The 19,172-nt window shown below is 37.1% G+C and overlaps 1 protein-coding gene across 3 annotated transcripts; it reads left to right on the top strand.

The window, feature by feature from the left end:
• Window positions 1-191: 191 nt before the first annotated feature.
• Window positions 192-17,861, top strand: il23r (interleukin 23 receptor). 3 transcript variants are annotated; one of them, XM_042484200.1, is made up of 18 exons: window positions 192-502; window positions 799-825; window positions 907-1,018; window positions 2,912-3,050; window positions 4,172-4,341; window positions 4,599-4,722; window positions 4,832-4,998; window positions 5,349-5,485; window positions 6,764-6,968; window positions 7,074-7,156; window positions 8,119-8,320; window positions 8,592-8,795; window positions 9,623-9,721; window positions 11,029-11,184; window positions 13,545-13,685; window positions 14,753-14,840; window positions 16,409-16,499; window positions 17,024-17,861. In XM_042484200.1, exons 3-18 carry the CDS (start codon window positions 958-960, stop codon window positions 17,654-17,656), a joined length of 2,700 nt encoding a protein of 899 aa, XP_042340134.1. In that variant the 5' UTR covers window positions 192-502; window positions 799-825; window positions 907-957; the 3' UTR covers window positions 17,657-17,861. The 3 variants fall into 3 exon arrangements, with proteins under 3 accessions (XP_042340134.1, XP_042340132.1, XP_042340133.1); XM_042484198.1 differs by having other exon boundaries at window positions 17,021-17,861; XM_042484199.1 differs by lacking the exon at window positions 192-502 and having other exon boundaries at window positions 771-825; window positions 17,021-17,861.
• The last annotated feature ends 1,311 nt before the right edge of the window (window positions 17,862-19,172 follow it).

Raw genomic sequence — 19,172 nt, 5'->3', positions numbered from 1 at the left:
TTCAGTAATATGAATTGACTGTTTCTGTTCATCAGCACATTTTAAGTTACAGTAAAAATGCTCTAAAGTGTCGGACTAGTGGAAACAAAAATAATGAGGCTGCTTTGATGCTACATTCAGCATCTTCAAAGTAAAAAATTGATGTCACACCGTATGTTACATGTCAGGTCACTTCATGATCTGCTAACAGTAGCACGTTTAATGAGAACAGCTGCTCAGCAAACTGACATTTAGAGCTTTTGTGGTGATGAAAATCGTGCACTTTAAGTAGGGCACCAAACTTCTAAATCTTTTGTTCAAAGTTTCTGCATTTGCCAAAGTACCACAAAACTAGGTCACTGGCCTCTTTAAGATGTTTCATTCTCGCAGCAGAGATCACTTTAGTCAGATACCTCTCACGAAGCAAGTCATCAGAGGAAAATGTGACAATGGACAAAACATTTTTGGACTATATCTTGAGAAGAAAATCTTACAGGCATTACGAAGACAGCATGAAATTCAAGTGAGTTTTATCTGAACATGTCTTTCAGCGTAACTTGGTTTGTGGAAAATGTAGAAATGGCAATCTGCACTGAAGATGTTTTGTAGAGTCATATTGACGCAGTGCAAGTTAGTTAATCTCTGTAAATCATCTGGCTAACGCAGAAATATTGTGTCTCTTATCTGCCACATTGCATGTGTCACAGAGCCACTGTGACGGCGGTGTCTGTACTTGTGTAAATGTTATCAGTCAAAAGCTTGCGCATCAAAAGATGACAAGTTCAAATAAAACCTACATTTCCTCCTCATGTTAACCAGAACATCTCCTGTGCACAGATGGCAGAGGTAAGTTTTACAGACCATTTCATATACTGCATGGAAATTCCCTTAAGATATTCGGTGATTAATAATAACTTCTGTTCACAGCTGCCGAATCACGCTGAGTGGGTTCTAAGCGATTGAGAGAGATGAGCCAACATGAATTTCTCCCCAAACCTGTGGAGATCTATAATTATACTCCTCTGCTTTTCCATCAAGCGTGAGTATTTTATTATCCATCTATCCACGTTTTTACTGTAAGCCTGTGGGTCTCTGGGGAAGTTCAGCCCCCGATTCAGTGAGAAAACTCTCTCACAATTCGGTAGCTTCTGAGGTTTCAAGCTCTGAATCTTGTTTTTGCAGCTCTGACCACAGCGGTGTGGTAAAAAGTACTCCGCTTTTGTAGGTATTATTGTAAAATAGGCAGGGCAACCCAGGTAAAGTTTTTTCATGCATCCATCAGTTTTGAGATTTTTGGCATCAAGAAAATGCCCTAAATACAAATTTAGGTGCTTATTTTAGTTCTGATTTCTGCTCAAGCAAGATTTGCCTTTTGAAATTATACAATTTCAGAAAACCTGAAATACAAAAATTAATTTTCTTAATGTAAGTAATCAACTGGATAAGTTTAATATTGATATATAAAAATTAAAACTTACTCTAAAAACACATTACTTATTATTAAACCTATTTACCTGCTTCACTTGCATCTTTATTTTTGGTTTAAACATTTTTGAATTATTACTAAACATATCTTCATCTTGCCTTTTTCTTAAAATTTGTTTAACACTGAGTCAAATATCATTCATAGCCTGATATGTGTGTTGTATAAGATCTATTGCTTGATTTTTGTAATGTCTGTTGACAGTATTTTAAGATGTTCAGATTTCTGTTATGGAAATGTATGCAAATCAATACATAATTAGATAATTGCTTAGATAAAAGCATTGTAAAACTTAACATTACACAATTTCAGAAAAACACATAACAAAAAATAACATTTTCTCAAAAATAGTTTTTTTCTCATATTCTTGGCCAAAGATCAATTTTTCAGCAGCATTTACATACACCAAACCTTCCAGTTTTATTGGCATTTATGTTCAGTAAGTTTTCACAGAGCCTGAATATTATACAGCTAAAAGAATCATAAAAGTTGATTTTCTGATTTATGGAGTGGTAGAAATGTCCAAAATCTGTTTACAAAATTCTTTGGCTCTGATATATGTCAACAAAATGAACAAGAATGTTGAACCTCGCCCAGTTTTCAGATTTTGTTCTGGAAATGCAAATCAGTGCGTCTTCAATTAGATAATACATCATTTGCACATTTAACCCTTACAGATTGTTTGGTGCATGCTTTTCAACCAATTTTTTTTTTATTTTTGATAATTTTGGCTGTGTTCATACATATGGCATGAATTTTGATGTATATTTTTTTTGTTAATTTGGAATTTCTAGCTCATCTCTCACAGTAAGTCTAAAACACTGTGTGAACATAACTGTTACATTCATACTGTTATATCCCAGGCTGTGATAATCAAAAAATTACAATCTACCTAACATGTAGTATATTGAAAATAATTCATTTTTGGGTTTGTTTGGGTTTTTTTCCATCTGAAAACATAGTGGCATCATGACAAAAACCTAGCATTTTAATATTTAAAATTCTGAAAATTAATTAATATTTTATAATTATGATTAGGACTGATGTTGGTTAAAACATTCACTCAATTGGGCCCTAAGGGTTAAACACACAATTTCTGAATACTTGTAATACAAAAAAAGTATTGTCTTAATGTAGGTAATCGAATGGGGAAGTTTCATGGTGATATAATTAGCTAAAAAGATGGCATCTGGTGTGTCTCCCCATGATTTTTTTTTTGTCTCAAACCTTTATTGGAATGTGTTAACACAAAGCCAGCAAAGAGGATTGTCATTAAATGTAAAGAGTTTGTAGTTTGTGTCCCTTCCTGTATCTTTAAATATGTTTACAGTATAGCAGGTACTAAAATTTACCATCAAACTGTATTCCTCAATTTAAAAACCAAACATAATCCCTGACCTTTGTGTAGTACTACAGTGAAAACCTTTGGGTCTGTTATTTTCTGGACAGGTTTCCCTCTGCTCCCTGCCGGCTGCCAGCATTTAAAAGTCCACGGCTACGTGACGGTTAAACCAGCTCCACCTTTCCTCTTGGGCTCAAACCTGACAGTTTACTGCCACGTCACAGACATCATATCATGTCAGCAGAGGTAAGATTATGATTAAATATAGTATAATCCAAAGCAAGCAAAACTTTATTTATATAGCACATTTCATGGCTGAAAGCACAATGAGCTCATAGAATTAAAATAAAGATGAAGAACAAAAACACACCCAATAAAGATACAAAGACATGTGAGTCAGAACTAATAAAAGAAAAGAGGAAGGAAAGAAAAGGAAAGAATAACATAAGACAAATTTAACAATAAATGACAGTAAAAGGTAAAACCACACCATAGTTAAATCCAATAATAATATTATACAATAATATTTAGAACATGGGCGTTTGCACACCCATCCTCCAAATTAATCTCCTAAACTGTTGCTCAGTTTGGATTTTTAATTTCTGAAGATAAGTTTAAAAGATAGAGATAAGATAAGTTTAAAAAATGCAGATAAGGTTAAAAAACGAAGCATTGTCTGCTAACATAAAGTAGCTTTTGAAAACTCACACACACTTTGTAGTCAAGTATAAAACAGTTTATTTCAATGCTAAAAAAAAATGCAAAATCAAAAATACAAACAGTGCAGCATTTGTTTAATGTTTTGTAACTCTGTTGGTATGAAAGTCTCTAAAACTGTTCAACAGTGTTCATTTAATGTCTGAACATGGCTGTGCAAAAGCAAAACTGCAGATAATGCATCAAATCTAAAAGCTGTTTGATTTGTTGATTTTGAAACTCTATATGAATTTTCCTTGCTCAGTACCTGAAATCAAGGAACCTCCTTGTCTGTCAAATGAGTACTTTCTAATTGACAGGCTCTTAGCTTGTTTCTATTGCTAAAATTGGTCAAATGTGTACTGTACAACCTTTATAAAGCATAAATAAATAACTTTCAACCACAGGATTAGATCAGCTTTTGTGTGTTGTGCTCTTGCTACCAATAGATGGAAAATAAAAGACTCCACAAATGACTTAGACCTGTTAAATTAAGCAGAATAAGAAGTATGAGATGCACCAATCCCAAAATGTGATGTCCTCTTATGAGAATGGTGGGTTGCAGGATGTTTAAGATATTAACACCATAAACTGATGCAGAAAAGGCAAAAATCATTGTATAAAACTTAACCAGGTGCAAGAAACTACGTGTTTGATGCTCTGTCTTCCAGTTTCAAAATAAAACTGGAGCTGAACGATAAGACTGTGGGCTCTTGGGAAAGAGTCAACTGCACCACGATGATCTTCAGCCTGTTCAACCTCCACAAGCCTCAATCTAAAGTGGTCTGCAAAGCGGATCAGCCGCCAAGGATTGTCGATGGACTGGACCTACATGGAGGCCGTATGTACCACTGGCTCTGAAAATTTAGTCCATGAGATGTGTGGGAACAATTTCTGTCAATTCTGTCACAATTTCTGTGAATTTCATTTGCTGACTTACTGACTCCCATTAGACTCTCCATCACACTTTCTGCCGATGAGTGATTGAGGAGATTTAGACACTTTTGAGTGTCCCGGCAAACCTACAAAAATGACAATGGCTTGCTGTTCATTATTTTTTTAATAATTTTATTTGTGTCCCATCGTCTGTGCTTGAAGGCCCTCCAGATAAACCTAAAAATATTATCTGTGAAACATCAAAGAGCTCAGATTTAATAGACTGCTCATGGGAAAGAGGACAGAAAACATACCTCCCTACAACCTACAACATCTCAGTCAGCAGGTATGGAGACATTTTTAGGTCAAATGAAACTATCGCCTTGTTTTCTTTCTTGTATATGCTTTTGACCGCAGCAAATCTTTTTTTTTTTTATAACATGTTTTATTATCAGAGAAAATGGGACCCAAATACTGTTGGATCAAATCCAGGATGCTGGAGAAAGCGTCATACAGCGAGCAATAATAGACGAAAACACTAAATACCGGCTGACTGTCACTGCTTACAACCACTTTGGAGCATCGCAGTCTGATCCGTTCGTCTTCTGTGTAAAGGATATCGGTAAACTCTCATTTCTGTCACACTTAAGCACACTTTATGAAGGAGTTTAAATCTATCTACACTTTTTTTAAAGATAGATATCCTTTATCTGAATTATTAAGTGTTTCTTGAAAAAATGAGTCATCCTGTAAACTGTCGTGTTGCTCTGTTGTCACGGTTTGACTAATTCGACCTGGCTATCAGCAAACCGTTACTCTGTTTTTGAAATGTCTCTTTGAAGCGAAACACTCCTTCAGCCCACCTTTGCTGCTATCTCAGCAAACTTCTTGCAAGTTTTGGAATCTGTTGCAACACATTTTTTGAGTCTTGACTGAGTTAGTTTAATGTTTTGTGTTGCGTTTGTGTTGTAGTGATACCAGAGACTCCTCGTATTGCGCAGATATCATTTGGAAATAACGCCATAGCAGCTGTGATTCGATGGGAAACAGCAGAATCCTCAGAGCATCTCAGATCTGATGTTCGGCTCCGTACAGATAACAGCTTCCAGGTAAAGTGATCTTATCACACCTATGGTAAATTTGAGCTTATTTGCAACATCAAACTTAACAGGTGACTTAAAGGATTATTTCAACCACGAAATAATCAATTGTATATCAGTTACTCACCCCGTGCTATGATGAATTTTGGAAGAAAACCTTGTTTTTTTTGGCATACCTCCACAGTGAACGAAGAATAAAAAAAACAGAAAATTCTTAAAGAATTTGAGTAAATGGCGGCCACATTTAAAGGTATACTCTGCAGGATTATCAATTATGGTTTATTACGCTACATTTGTGATTTCAACTCTAGTGTCTCTTGTCTGCTGCTCACAGTCTGGCACATGGTTGCCACCTTTTCTTTTTTAAAGCCCTGACTTCAGCTGGATGTCTGTGGGAGTACGTGCCCACAAATAGTAAGAAAAAACAGATTATTCAGGCAAAGTCTGCAGATACAAACACAACCACACATTTCTAGTTGGTCATAAATGATGACTGAAAGGAATTACATCTGTTTGATCTCTATCAGAGTTTCCCACACATTCATTCACAATTAAATATCTGCCACTAAGGAAAAAGAGAACTTATTAGGAGCTCAGGCCAGCACTGTTCCCCAAACATGTCAAAATGTCCAAATTTAGAGAGTCATCACAAAGGGACGCACACAAGATAAAATGAAAAAACAAAAAGGGAAGTTTGCCTTGTTTTTAAATCCTGAATAGTATATCCTAAAGCAAAATTATGTCAACATATTTGTTCACAAACTCTCACACAACTCGTGTATTATTATGCAGTTGTATGTTCAGTACTAACATGCTTACAATGACCTGGACCAACAGACTTTCAAGACATGCATTTGTGCTAAAACCACATTATATAAAACATACGAGTAACACGCCTGAGCAGAGTTCAAACACATGCTTTCCCAGCAAACTACTCACCTGTGCGTGAGATTCTGTATGTAAAAGTTTTTTAAATAGTGAAGTTTTAGTGAAAATGATTGTTTTTGGGAAGAACTGAGCATATGATTGTATATATGGTACCTGGATTATGCTGCACCAGTTGTGTTAGCGTTTGTAAACAATCTTTTGGTAGTTTTGCTGTCCTAAACGCAACCCATTTTTACTTTTTTCTACTCAAATTCATCAAAAAGTTTCTCTTGATGTTTTTGGATTGTTCGTTCCCTGTGGAGGCATGCAAGAAAAGCAACGTTTTCTTCACAAATTTCATGTAACACGAGGTTAGTGATATACTAATGATCATTTTGTCGGTGTCCTTTTTTTTTTTAGGACGAAGTGGGAGAGGTAGTAGAGCTCAGTGAGGGTCTGGTACAAGTGGACGGTCTGAGGCCTCTGACTGAATATGAGTTCAGGATGAGATCATGTTACTCGCCATCAGGACCGACGCAAACCAACACGTCCGGGTCGACCTCCAGCAGGAGGTCGTCCTGCAGCAAATGGAGCCGACCTGTGAGGGAGCGAACTCCTGGAAAAGGCAAGCTCTCACTTATCACGTCACAAAAGCAGTCTGAAAGTGATAATGTGAGAGTTTGCCGTCATTCATACAAAACTCACAACTTGTGGTTAAACTTATCCTCAGGTCCATCTCAGCGGCTGCGTGTGTGGAGGACGCTGGGCAGCGTGGGGACAGACGGGCTGCGAATGGTGACTGTTCTCTGGAAGGTAGCGTGTCATATTTCTTCATTATCTCTGGCTTTTGTACTGATGTATTTGTAGCGCAAAGGTAAACTGAATACCTGAAATACGATACATTCATACAAAAGCCGCACACTATTCACTGAATAACCCTTTGAAACATGGATTGACTTCACTTTTTGTGCTGCCTCCAGACGCCTTTCTCTGTCGAGCACTATACAAAAGTATTTTCTTCAGAAAATTATGGGAAAAAAGGCAATGAGCGAAAAATGTTCCACAAATTGCAAGAAGTTAGTAAATTTAGAGTATTATTTTTAAAAAGCTGTAGAAAAATGTTCCCAAAACTGTATTTATAATTATCATAATAATAATATATTTGAAATTCTGTCACAAATTATTATATTTTTAAGAACGTTTTTAGGTCATTTCCTTGTTTTTTGTTTGACTTGACATTTTTTGTAACCTTTTACTAAATTCTTGTTAATTTTTGGCTCATTTCTTTTTCTTCATTGCTTTCTTTACATGCTCTTTAAAAGAAATCAAGTCAGTTTGCTCTGGTTTCACAGGATTAAAGGAATAATTTTGGGAAACACGCTCATTCACTTTCTTTAGAGTCAGATGAAAAGAAAACTTTCTCGTCATTGACCTTTGAACTGTCCCCAGCCAAGATATAGTCACATATCTCTTTCAAGAAACCACAACTTGTTTTTACACTTACAATTAAGCAAGAGGTGTAATTTGTAATTAGTGAGCTTTTGAATGTGGATTTTGTTACCTCTGGATGGTACCTGGCTGTCTGTTTTCCTTTGTGTCAGTGTTTATGCTAAGCTAAGCTAACCATCTGGTAGTTTTTGGGGTTCATGATTAATTGAGATTGATGATGGGATCAAAAAAGTGTATTCCCAAACTGTCAAAATATTCCTCTAAAACACATTTACTGGATGATTTTGTAAAGCAAACCTAAAGTGAAGGACGGACTTCTTCCGCAGCCTCTTTCTTCAGAGGATTACAGTGGTGCGCTGCAGGAGTACAAGATATTTCTGGATGATGACCAGAAACAGGAGGTGACCTGCGGTGCTGCTTTGAGCCGCTGTTCAGTTCCAGCACCAGCAGAGCTCCGCGCACTGAGCATCAGGGCCGTCACCTTGTACGGGACGTCTCCACCAGCTGAGGTGCCTCTCCGACACTCAGGTACACAAAAAGAAAACCCGAACATGTTTAAAGGGATGGTTCATTCCCAAATCAGAAACACATATTTCCCCTCTTACCCGTGGTACCCAGTGTTTGAGATTTTGGCTGAAGAAATGTCACCTAGTTCCATTATATTGGAGAGAAGTTCGACTCCTCTACGACTCACACAGAAAAAATCTAGATTAATAAAAAGCGCTACATGTAAGAGGAAAAACGTGTGATTTCAAGTGTCAAGACAAGTGTAATAATTTCTCAATGTCTAACCATTTAGGTGATTTTGGGCCCATTTTGAAAGAGTTGGCTCCTGTACCTAATGGCAGTGTTGTGTTTGTCTCCTGGTTGTGGCCGGAGGACAAACATCAGTCAACATCTGGAGGAGAAACGCTGCACTTTGTGTTAGAATGGACAAGTGTCCCTGCGGCAGGACTGCAGTGGAAAAGAGTGGCTAAAGATCAAAACAACACTTCCATCACAGGTACGTGGCACAAAACATTTAGAAAGAAAGTTTAGTTAAGCTTCAGTTTGTTTCACTCACATATAAATAAATAAATATAAAGTACATGTGAGGGTGTGAAGATGACAAAAGATAAGATTTAAATAAATTTTAAATATTAGTGTTCAAAAATTAACATAAAATAAGGAAAGAAATGTCAAGAAACAGGAATAATTGCCATATTTAAAGTATTAACAGTGGTTTCTAAGCATTGATATTTTTTCCGAGTGGAGAACATTTTTATTTGTACAGAGACAATGACCCAGAGGAATCTAATAAATGTGCATTTTCATTCCATAAAAAACTCCATAAAGTTTAGTAGAAAACTGACCACAGGATGTTTTATACATAGGAAGATGACAATTCTTAGTCTGACTGGTTGGATAATTATGGAATTGTAAAATAGTCACAAAATAATATGTAATACTATAACTTAATATGTATACTTATATCTTGTTTTAAATGAACAGGTTTGAAGAATATTAATGTCAAAAATATTCAACAGCTGCAATTTAAAAAAGAGAGAGGTGCACTTGGTGTAACAGCTTTGGAAAAGTCTTGTGAACTTTTTCTGCAGCAGCAGTATTTTTATACACATAAATTGTTATGAAGACACTGAGGCTTCACTGAGATGAGGCAGTGCCCTCCTGTGGGCAACTGGTGAATTACACCAGCTCTTTTCTAATTTTTATCTCTGTGGTGGATTTAAAATGAATGCTGCTGATATAGTTAAAGCCAACATTCATGAGCACGAGGGGAATTTTTGTTTGACATAGTGAAGCTTGTGGTGAAGGTGTTTGTTGTTTCAGGTCTGACTGCAGGCGTGAGGTACAACATCTCTCTGTACGCTGTGACCACCAGAGGTGTCAGTGCTCCATCATCCGGTCTGGTCTACTCCAGAGAACTCAGTAAGATTCATAGATGTCGCTCTGTTGCCCTTGAAAAACTTTCATTTATAATTAAGGGTATATTTTCTACTAATCTAATCTAGGGTATATTTTGATAAGATATGAAGACGTTTTATGACATTTCTAGAAGGGGAGAAGGCTACTTACTTAACCCTTTGAAACCTGAGCAAACCGATTTAATTTATTCAGCGAGACATGGCCCAAAAGTTAGCAATTAATTAGTAAAAAAAAAAAAAACAAGAAAATGACCCGAAGAAACAAACAACAACAAAAAGACCTAAAAAAGAAATAAAATAAACTAAAAAAATAAAGTATTTTTTTCTGTAACATGATTTTTTTTTTAAAATTCTTTATTTTTCTGGACAGCATTATATGGTACAGAACATACTTTAATATCGATAGTTCAGTTTCCCTTGCTGTTCGGGTTTTTTTTTTCCCATGAGATGAAATTTTAGAACTATTAACAATTTTGGAGAGATCATGTGTACATACAGTATATCAACTTGATAAGATATTTCATGAGGAGACTTGTCAGTGCAATTAAAAAAAAAATCTTTAACATGATTTTAAATATAAAAATAGTTTTAATTTCTGAATATATTTTCCAGGATATTTTCCCTATTTTATTTTGATAATTTTTAACAATCCTCTCTTTTTTAAAAACTTTGTCTTTGTAATTTTCTTGTGACATTTGACTAATTTCTTACAATTTTTGGGACATTTCTGGGTGAGTTACCTTTCTCTCCCTGTTTCCAAAGGAAATTAAACCAATTTGCTCAAGTTTTGAAGGGTCAAACAGCTTGCGAAAGGCGGCTGAATGCGACAAAAGAAAAGTGTTGTGAATCCAGGTTTCAGAGGGTTAATTCCTTGATGACAGTATAATTATTCATTTCCTTTTGTTGTTTTAGTTTTCCTTCTTTTGGACCGTCAGTACTTGTATATTGAGCATTCTCATTCTCTGATCATCTGGTTTGAAAAAAAGTACTCAATGTGATGTCCTGTCTCAGCAGTTTATGTTAAGGTGATGACTTACAAAAAATGTTCCGTATCGCACCTTACTTGTTTACTATTTTCTGTTTTTTGTTATTGTTGTTTTTTGCTGTAATACCTGAAGTATATGAAAAAATCCAACAAACACATTTGTTAAAAAATGATTTAATAGATGCTACATGTCCCCAAAACAGTTTATTGCTTACATTTTTAATTTAAAGATCAAACTTTTCAACGTGCGGTAGATTTTGCGTACTTGTATGAGAAAAAGACATAGTCTAAACTTGTCATTCTCTGGCTCACTGTCTGTGTTTCAGAGCCAGTTTTTGGTCCCAGTTTGTCAGTACTGACTCATGAGACCAGACGGATCTGGATCCGGTGGGACGAGCTGCCTGTCGAGAAGCAGAGAGGCTTCATCACAAACTACACCATCTACCTCCAGATGCTGGACTCCAGCAACACAAAACTCAACAGTGAGCAGATGCACTGACTATTTTGATAATTGTTTAATGGTCCCGTGTGTAAGATTTAGGGCGATTTAGTGGTGAGGTTTGCAGATTGCAACCAGTTGAAACTTCTCCCAGTTAAAACTCCTTCAGTGCTGATTGTTAAGGAGGTTTTTACTGGGAGCTGAATTGAATGACAGCCCACTTGCTCAAAACTCGAACTTCTCGAATAACTTAAGATCCAAATATTCAGGACGTTTTAACCAGGGGCTGAATTATCTGCAGAAGTCTCTTCTTCTCCAAAAACAATCAGACTAAAAGGCATGAAATTGCCTTGATTGAAAATATGTCATCTTACTTAGACTTCAGTTTCTGCAGTGTTTGGTTTGTCCGTTCCTGGCTACTTTGGAAACATGGCGGTGCAATATGGCGATCCCTGTAGACAAAGACCTGCTCCCTATGCAGATATAAACTGCTCATTCTAAGGTAGCAAAAACACAAACTTTGTGTTTTCAGGTGATTACACACTAGAGAAAACATACTTTATATTCCATTTCTGCCAGTTTATCCCCCTAAATCCTACACAATGGACCTTTTTTCTTGCAAAAATGAAAAATATTCACTGCTTCAAGGTTTTCAGTTTGCAAGGATTAGCTGCTTTTCATTGTCTCATGTGACAGAAAGCTGAATATTTTAGTTTTTAGAATGTGAGTCAGACAAACTAGGTGATTTGAAGACGATCCCTTAGGCTTTATGCCACTGTGAGAGACATGTTTAACGATTAATCAAGAAAAAAAAACGCAGATTTATCAATAATAAACATAATAATTAGTTGCCGTCCTTCTTGTCAACATGTTTATGCTGATCTAAACTCAAAATACAAAACTTTCTGCACTTTCAACATCCAATTTTTTAATACTGTGAGCACCACAAAAAAACAAACAAACATTCACCTCATTTGTAATTTGGCAGCAGATCTCTCTATTTGTTTTAAGTTATTTGATCTGAAGGTTTAGAGGAAACACAACTTTGCTGTGTGTCGTTTCCTGTTCCTGCACATGAGGAGAACTTCTCTTTATTTAACCATATGTTGTATGTGCCTGTGCTTCATGTCAGTCACACTAGAGCTTTTTAGCATGCATATACGTGGGGGAAATGATATATGCAGTAGTATGCATATCTTGTGTTTGAGCACAAGGCAACGTTACATAATGGAAAGTGTGCAGCCAGTATTCCAGTGATACTCCCCTCCCACAAAGCGTCAGCGCATCAGCAGCGTAATTCACCTCTCGCTTCCAGTAATGTGGTGAAAGTCAAACAACAAGCTGTTCTTTTTTGATTCATGATTTATGGAAACAATATTCACAATAGAAATAGAGCCAGTGGAGCCTAACAGATGCTAGAACATTACTGAAGAAAACTTATCACCTTACTGCTACATTTAATAGTTTAGACTCTGAGTTATATTGTTTAAACTTCTTGTATCTGATTGTTTAAATATGTATTTGGCTCTGGACATATTACTGAGGAATGCAGATGTTCAATAGTGAGAAAACTGATGGTTTAAACACTGGCTGTCATCATTTTCATAGTGTCTTCTGTGAATCATAGTTTTCTAGAACTGGCTTTGACCACGAACAGGAAGCCATGTGGCTACATGCACACATGCAACTGTGAGGCTTTTACTCACCAGCGCGCTTCAGACTCTATATGTGGAACTGGAGTGTAAAACACCTGAGAGATCACTTTTTCCTTTTCTTATGTGACATGTTGTCTGTGTACTGGATGCAGTCACTCTTTGCAGTTATTTATATCTCAAAATATAAATTATCACATGATAATAATCCAGTACACCACACTGACGACACATTAGACGTCATCTACGTACTCTTGGGCTCTCCTGCGAGTTGCTCTCCAAAACATTTAACTGCACTGACATTCATATTTGACAAAGCAATTTTACCTCAAGGTCCATTTAGAATCGGTTCTGTAGGTTTCATCATTATGCACAATCTTTAGAGTTTGCCCAGTTGCCATAAATTGGGTTAAAAGAAATAAAAAATTGGGTTAAAATACTGTAAAACCTCAATTATTAACCCATGCTATTATTTGCTTAAACAAGTGAACTTGCTTAAATTTGGGATTGGCTTTTAACACAAATCTGTTGCTCAGCAAAGAGGGGAAATGTAATTATTGTTTTTTGTGTCTCTCTTGTTTATTATACCAAATTACTGTCGTCTTTGGTGCTCACGGTTTCAGTGAAATAAACTGACCAAGCTAACGATGTGTGCTGCATGTCCATACTAACAATTTGAAAAACAGACTTTATATTTTACAGATATATTAATGCAAAGGAACCTTTGACTGACATTTTTTTTCCTCTCCAGTGACGGTGCCCGGGTCCGGCCCCAGACAGATGTGGCTCGACTGTCCTGAAGGAGCTCTGGCGGTGCAGCTGACTGCGTACACCTCAGCAGGAGAAGGACAGCCGGGGAGCCGGGTCTGCTCTCAGCCTGAAACTGCTGCAGGTCAGTCTCCTGTCGCCCCTTCTTTAAAAACACCAACAGCTACAAGGAGTTTTTAACTGATCTCGATTTAAAACCTCGTTTCCACCAAGCTGCTGGTTCAGTTCAGTTGGTTACACATTAGAACGATTATTCTTGTGTATTCTTGTGTTTCCATAGTTTAAAGATGTCGATGCTGCCAATTGAAATGTTCCCTAGTACGTTGGCCAGTTAAAAGGTTGCAGGAAGGTCAGTATACTTTTTGGTCTTTGAATTTTCAGAAATGAAAAAACAAAAAACAAATGGTTATTTGATTTTCTTTTCAAAATCTAAAAATGAAAAATGAAATTCAAGCCATTTTTAGTTTTTGGATTCAGGAATGAGATATACAGAATAGATATGACTCTTCACACAAAAAATGTCATTGTATTTTGACATTATTTTGCATTTGTCAAAAAAAGATCTATCATCTACAGAAATCTGTTGTTTTTGTGTTTGTTGCATGAGTTTGAGCGACTTAGAAGTTTTAGAAAATGGAAGATTTTATCCTTCTTTTAGATTGGAGAAAAGAAAATGTGTACCCCCTAAAGGGTGCAAATTTTACCCTTTATGTATAGGAGGGGGAAACAAGTGTCGCTTCTATACTTTATATATTTCATTTCTGACAATGAAAACTAAAAATGGCAAAAATGGCAAAATCTTTGGATTTTGAAATGAAAATTAAATTTCTATTTGTTGTTTACTTCTGCTTTTTCTGAAAGGAAAATTCAAATACCAAAAAGTACACTGACCCAGAAGAAGATTTTTTTCTTTAGAGAATTTATTTTGTTGTTACACTTTGTAGGTAAAAATATGTATATTTAATAACACTGCTACTTTTGTCCAAAGAGGCCGTAAAAATCACCTCAAACTGAAACCTCCTCTGTAGTTACTATAAGACGTTCAGTGAACGCATTTGTCTTAAGCTGTAATTTCCCTGTATTTTATGTCTGGGCAGGAAATCTTAAGTGGGACAGTTAAAGATAACTTTGATTGTTTAACACTCTGACAGCCACTAAATTGTTGTGTCTTTGCCCTCTTGTTTTCTCTAGTTGGCATGGTGATCGTGACTCTTTTCATCCTCACCCTCTTCATAGCGATCATTGCCAACCTGATGTGCTGGAGTTGTGTGAGGAACAGGTACTGTTTAGCTTTATTTATGCTTATAGTTTCACGGAAAACAACAGTCATCACAACGGACACCAGATATCATCTAATAATAGTGAAAGTATTCAGAGAACGAACATTTTTTTCTTAATCTCGTGCAACTGCTTTTGAATGTGCATAGGTTTTGTTTTACTAGTAACCAGGATATTGGCTGATTTCATGAAATGCCACACCGCAACATGAGCACATATAGAAGAAACCACAGGATGAACACGAAGAGAAACCCTGTCATAAAGATTATACTCTGTATATGTAGTCAAAGACCCAACTCTGATTGGTGGTTTTAGCTGTGGAGATACTGAGTGTGTGTTTCATACAACAGTAACAGAAAAACAATGTTGTCATGCCTCTGCATCGGTAACAGTTGTGGCCAGGGCATTATGTTTTAAATCGTCTGCGCGTCCATCTTTTGTGAACACAATATCACAGTGACTAGAGGGAATTCCTTAAAGTTTGGCACAAACATCCACTTGGACACAACGATGAACGATTAGATTTTGGTGGCTACAGGTCAAAGGTCACTGTGACCTTGCATCTGTCTCATTCTCATGAAGACGATATCTCAAGAACACCTTGAAGGGATTTTTTCAATTTGCACAGACGTCTACTTTGAGTCAAGGATGAACTATTTAATGGTCAGGGCGCCCAGTAGCTTATCTGACAGAGTGGTCGCTCCATGTACAAAGGCTGTGTCCTCTCTGCGGCAGCCGCAAGTTCAATTCCAACCTGCAGCCCTTTGCTGCATGTCATCCCCTCTTACTCCCCCTTTCAAGCTAAAGCTGGCCTAATTAATAAAGGCATAAAAAGCTAAACAATAATATTATGAAATAAAAAAGAATAAGAAAAATTCAGTTGTCAAAGGTTAAGTTCACTGTGACATGCATCTGTCTCATTCTTGTGAACGCAATATCTCAAGAACACCTTTAGAGAAATTATTCAAATTTGGCACCAACGTCCACTTGGACTCAAGAATGAACTGATTCGATTTTGGTGGTCAAAGGCCAATGTGACCTCATAAAACGTGTTTTTTTGCCATAACTCAAGAATTCATAAGTAATTTATACAGAATTTTACACAAATGTCTAATAGGATAAAATTATGAACACTCCTCTGGCTATTATTCAGTGCAATAACTCAGGAACAGAAAGGGGGACAGTTGGTCAGATACTGAATTGGTGATATTAATTTAGGGTGTCCTTAAGGTTTTCTTGAGATATCACATTCACAAGAATGAAACAGATGAGGTCACAGTGACCTTGACCTTTGACCACTAAAGTGTCATCAATTCTTTGTTGAGCTCAAATGGACGTTTCTGCCAGATTTGAAGAATTACCCAGAAGGAGTTCACAAGAATTGAACTGACAGATGGACAACCTAAAAACATAATGTCTAACTATTACTAACTACTTCCATCATGGCGGTAAGTCTAGTTGTTTTCTGGATTCTTTACATCATCAATCACAGGTGCATCTGATAATAAACTATCATTATTTATACTGTGAAAAGCTGCTCTGCCGTTTAAAACTGTCTCTCTGTCTCAGGATCAAACAGAAGTGTATATCCTGGGGACCTGCCTGGCTCGGGGAAAACTTGCCAAAACCAGGAAACAGTAACGCCATCAGACTACTGGAGGTAACCAAAGCAAACTGAAGCTAACTTTGTTGACATTCATGTTCCTCTTTTTGGTGTTGTCAGCAAAACAGAAATAGCAGGAAAATGCACCAACACAAACAATACAAGTATAACTGTATGTTATTAAAGATGTTTTGAAACGGTGGCGGTGCAACACTGGAAAAAGCCAATGACCAACTTGGCAAGAAATGTCGACAAATTAAAAATCGGTGAAAGCTGACAAGAAAATTCTGTAATTTTTTATGGGGGAGGGTCATTAGAAATGTATCCAAAGAATAGGGAAAGATGTCTATGTATTTATAATCATAATATTTTTTAGTTAAAATTATGTTTTCTAGAGGTTAACCAGTCTGCACTACAGCAGGATGTTATGTCAGTTTTTACTTTCTCCTGTCACCATGACGACGTGCAACTTTGTGAGCTGCTGCAAGTGAACATTGAAAATTTAATGATACCCATTTGCAACATATTAATCACTTCACATCTAACTATGGCTTTGCTTTTGTTGTTTGTGTCACCAGCAGTACAGAAGTGAGCCGTCCTTTTCGTCCACAGACAGCGATCCTCCGCTGTCCCCCATCAGTTTCATCTCCCAGGAGGAGAGGGACGACGTCTACCCCAACATCCATGTTGAAATATCCCACTTGGAATCAGGACCATCCACGGAGACTCCTCTGCTCGTGTCAGATCTCGGGACGATGCTTGTCAACAGGCAGCTGGAACATGTCGGCTATAAACCTCAGATTGCTTCGTTCCCTCCACAAGGAGAGGAGGTGAAGGAGACAGATGAAGAGCAAAGAGACTTATCAACGAGTGGGGAGGAAGACAGATGTGTATTTGGAGGATTACTGGGAGGCTTTCTGTCCAGTGTGGAGGTGGACTGCAGTGGTCCACGTCTGGAGCTGACTCCCAGCACTGTTAGCGATGTTTTGTGGCCAAAAACTCCTGAAATAACAACTATCTTAAATGGAGGCTTGTTACTGGGGAGAAGGGAGATTGAGAACGATGTGGAAACAGACTCGCCCTTTTTGGATTTACAACAGGGAGAAATAATGACCGCTGACACAGCGGACACTTTATATCAGTATACAATTGAGGCAACACTGACTGGTGGTTATTTCCCCCAAGCAGCTCCTGTGAGCAGCACCACACTGTGACGCACAGACATAGCAGGGACGGTATGAATGACACAAACAGGACAATCTACACTACTGAACTGATTTTAAAGAAAGCATTATATTCAAACACCACCTCACCTCCAAGTGATGACCTCAGTGGCCAAGTTTGCATTGGAAATAATGAAATATGTATAATGGAAACACTTTTGTTTTGAAAAAACTCCCTATTTATCGCAAAAATACTTTTACACTCACATGAGGTGGCATTTCAGGCAATTTGAAAAAGCCATATTTTGCAAAACTACAATGGAAACATTTTCTTGACTTTTATATGTTACATGACGCCATGGCTTTGCGCTTATCGGTTGGAGCTGGCTCCCTCAGACATGATGCAGCAGGCGCTACGAAAGGTGTTAATGCATAACTCTTCGAAAGTCGTGTGGATCATCCCGAAGTTTTGAATCTACAATTCCTCTGTGAAATCATGGAGTATAACCTGCCGCAAATCCCTCACACGTTACCGCTCCTGCGTATAAGGGGCTTGCCTTTCCATTATTGCTCGCATAACGCACCTACATGGCCTTCGATTGGAATAAATGACGGTTGGTGCGGTGGCTGCAATAAAAATAAAGCTGCTAATGTTTTGAACATCCATCGCCATGCTTCTTGGAACGTTATTGCGAGAGGAGAAGTTGCATTACATCGTGAGAGAAGTCACTCAACATCACTCAGTGGAAATGCAGTCATCTGGCAAATGTGTTTTATTGACATTTTGAAAATATCACTAAAGTTTTGCGCAAATTTGCAATGAAAACCCACCTAATGACTTTGTGTAATCAGAAAATATCATGTTTTAGGTGTTATGTGATTATAATTGGCTCTGCCTTAAACTAATGTAATCATGTTTATGCTGAGATGCCATTCCAGTAAGTGTGTAGCAATAGTCACTATAGTTATGTTAACACCACTGTGATGTACTTTATAAAGTAACTGATGGTTTTGTTAGTGTTAGATTTATCTTTCTTTTTTGCAACATTTGGGTCGTCAGGTTGTTAAAAAACCCTTTGGCTTGCAAATACTTCCTCCTGTCAATAGATCGATCCACCACTATTCCAGGCTTAAATATCTCAGCAACTGTTGGATGGATTGCCATAAACTCAATACAGACATTCATGTTCCCCAGAGGTTGAATCCTCCTGACTAAATTTTCATCTAGCGTCAGCAGCAGGACAAAGTTTTCATGAACCCAGTGAAATATATCAACATTTACCCAGAGGATGTATCCTCATGCCTTTTGTGATCCCCTGACATTTTTTTCAAGCGCCACTTGACATTTATTGTTTTAAATAAAATGTCTTGACGGTTATTGGATGGATTGCCACGAAATTTGGTGCACACGTGCAAAATGTTACTTAAATTAACATGTGCCACCCAGGACAAGACTCAAACGACCACAAAGAGATGCAAAGAAACTGTAAAGAGATGCAAAATAAATATAAAACCTTACAAAGCAACCGCAAAGGGATAGAAAATAATGGAAAAGACTTAAAATGAC

The sequence above is a fragment of the Plectropomus leopardus genome, chromosome 3, assembly GCF_008729295.1.
Source record: "Plectropomus leopardus isolate mb chromosome 3, YSFRI_Pleo_2.0, whole genome shotgun sequence".
NCBI classification, from domain to species: Eukaryota; Metazoa; Chordata; class Actinopteri; order Perciformes; family Serranidae; genus Plectropomus; species Plectropomus leopardus.
This window is presented reverse-complemented; position numbering and strand designations above follow the sequence as displayed.

What these genes read in the sequence shown, in the direction of transcription:
- il23r (XM_042484198.1), top strand. Translation starts at nt 958, where the DNA reads ATGAATTTCTCCCCAAACCTGTGGAGATCTATAATTATACTCCTCTGC. An exon ending in ATCATATCATGTCAGCAGAG is followed by an intron (nt 3,051 to 4,171) that starts GTAAGATTATGA and finishes TCTGTCTTCCAG; the next exon opens with TTTCAAAATAAAACTGGAGC. An exon ending in GTACAGATAACAGCTTCCAG is followed by an intron (nt 5,486 to 6,763) that starts GTAAAGTGATCT and finishes TTTTTTTTTTAG; the next exon opens with GACGAAGTGGGAGAGGTAGT.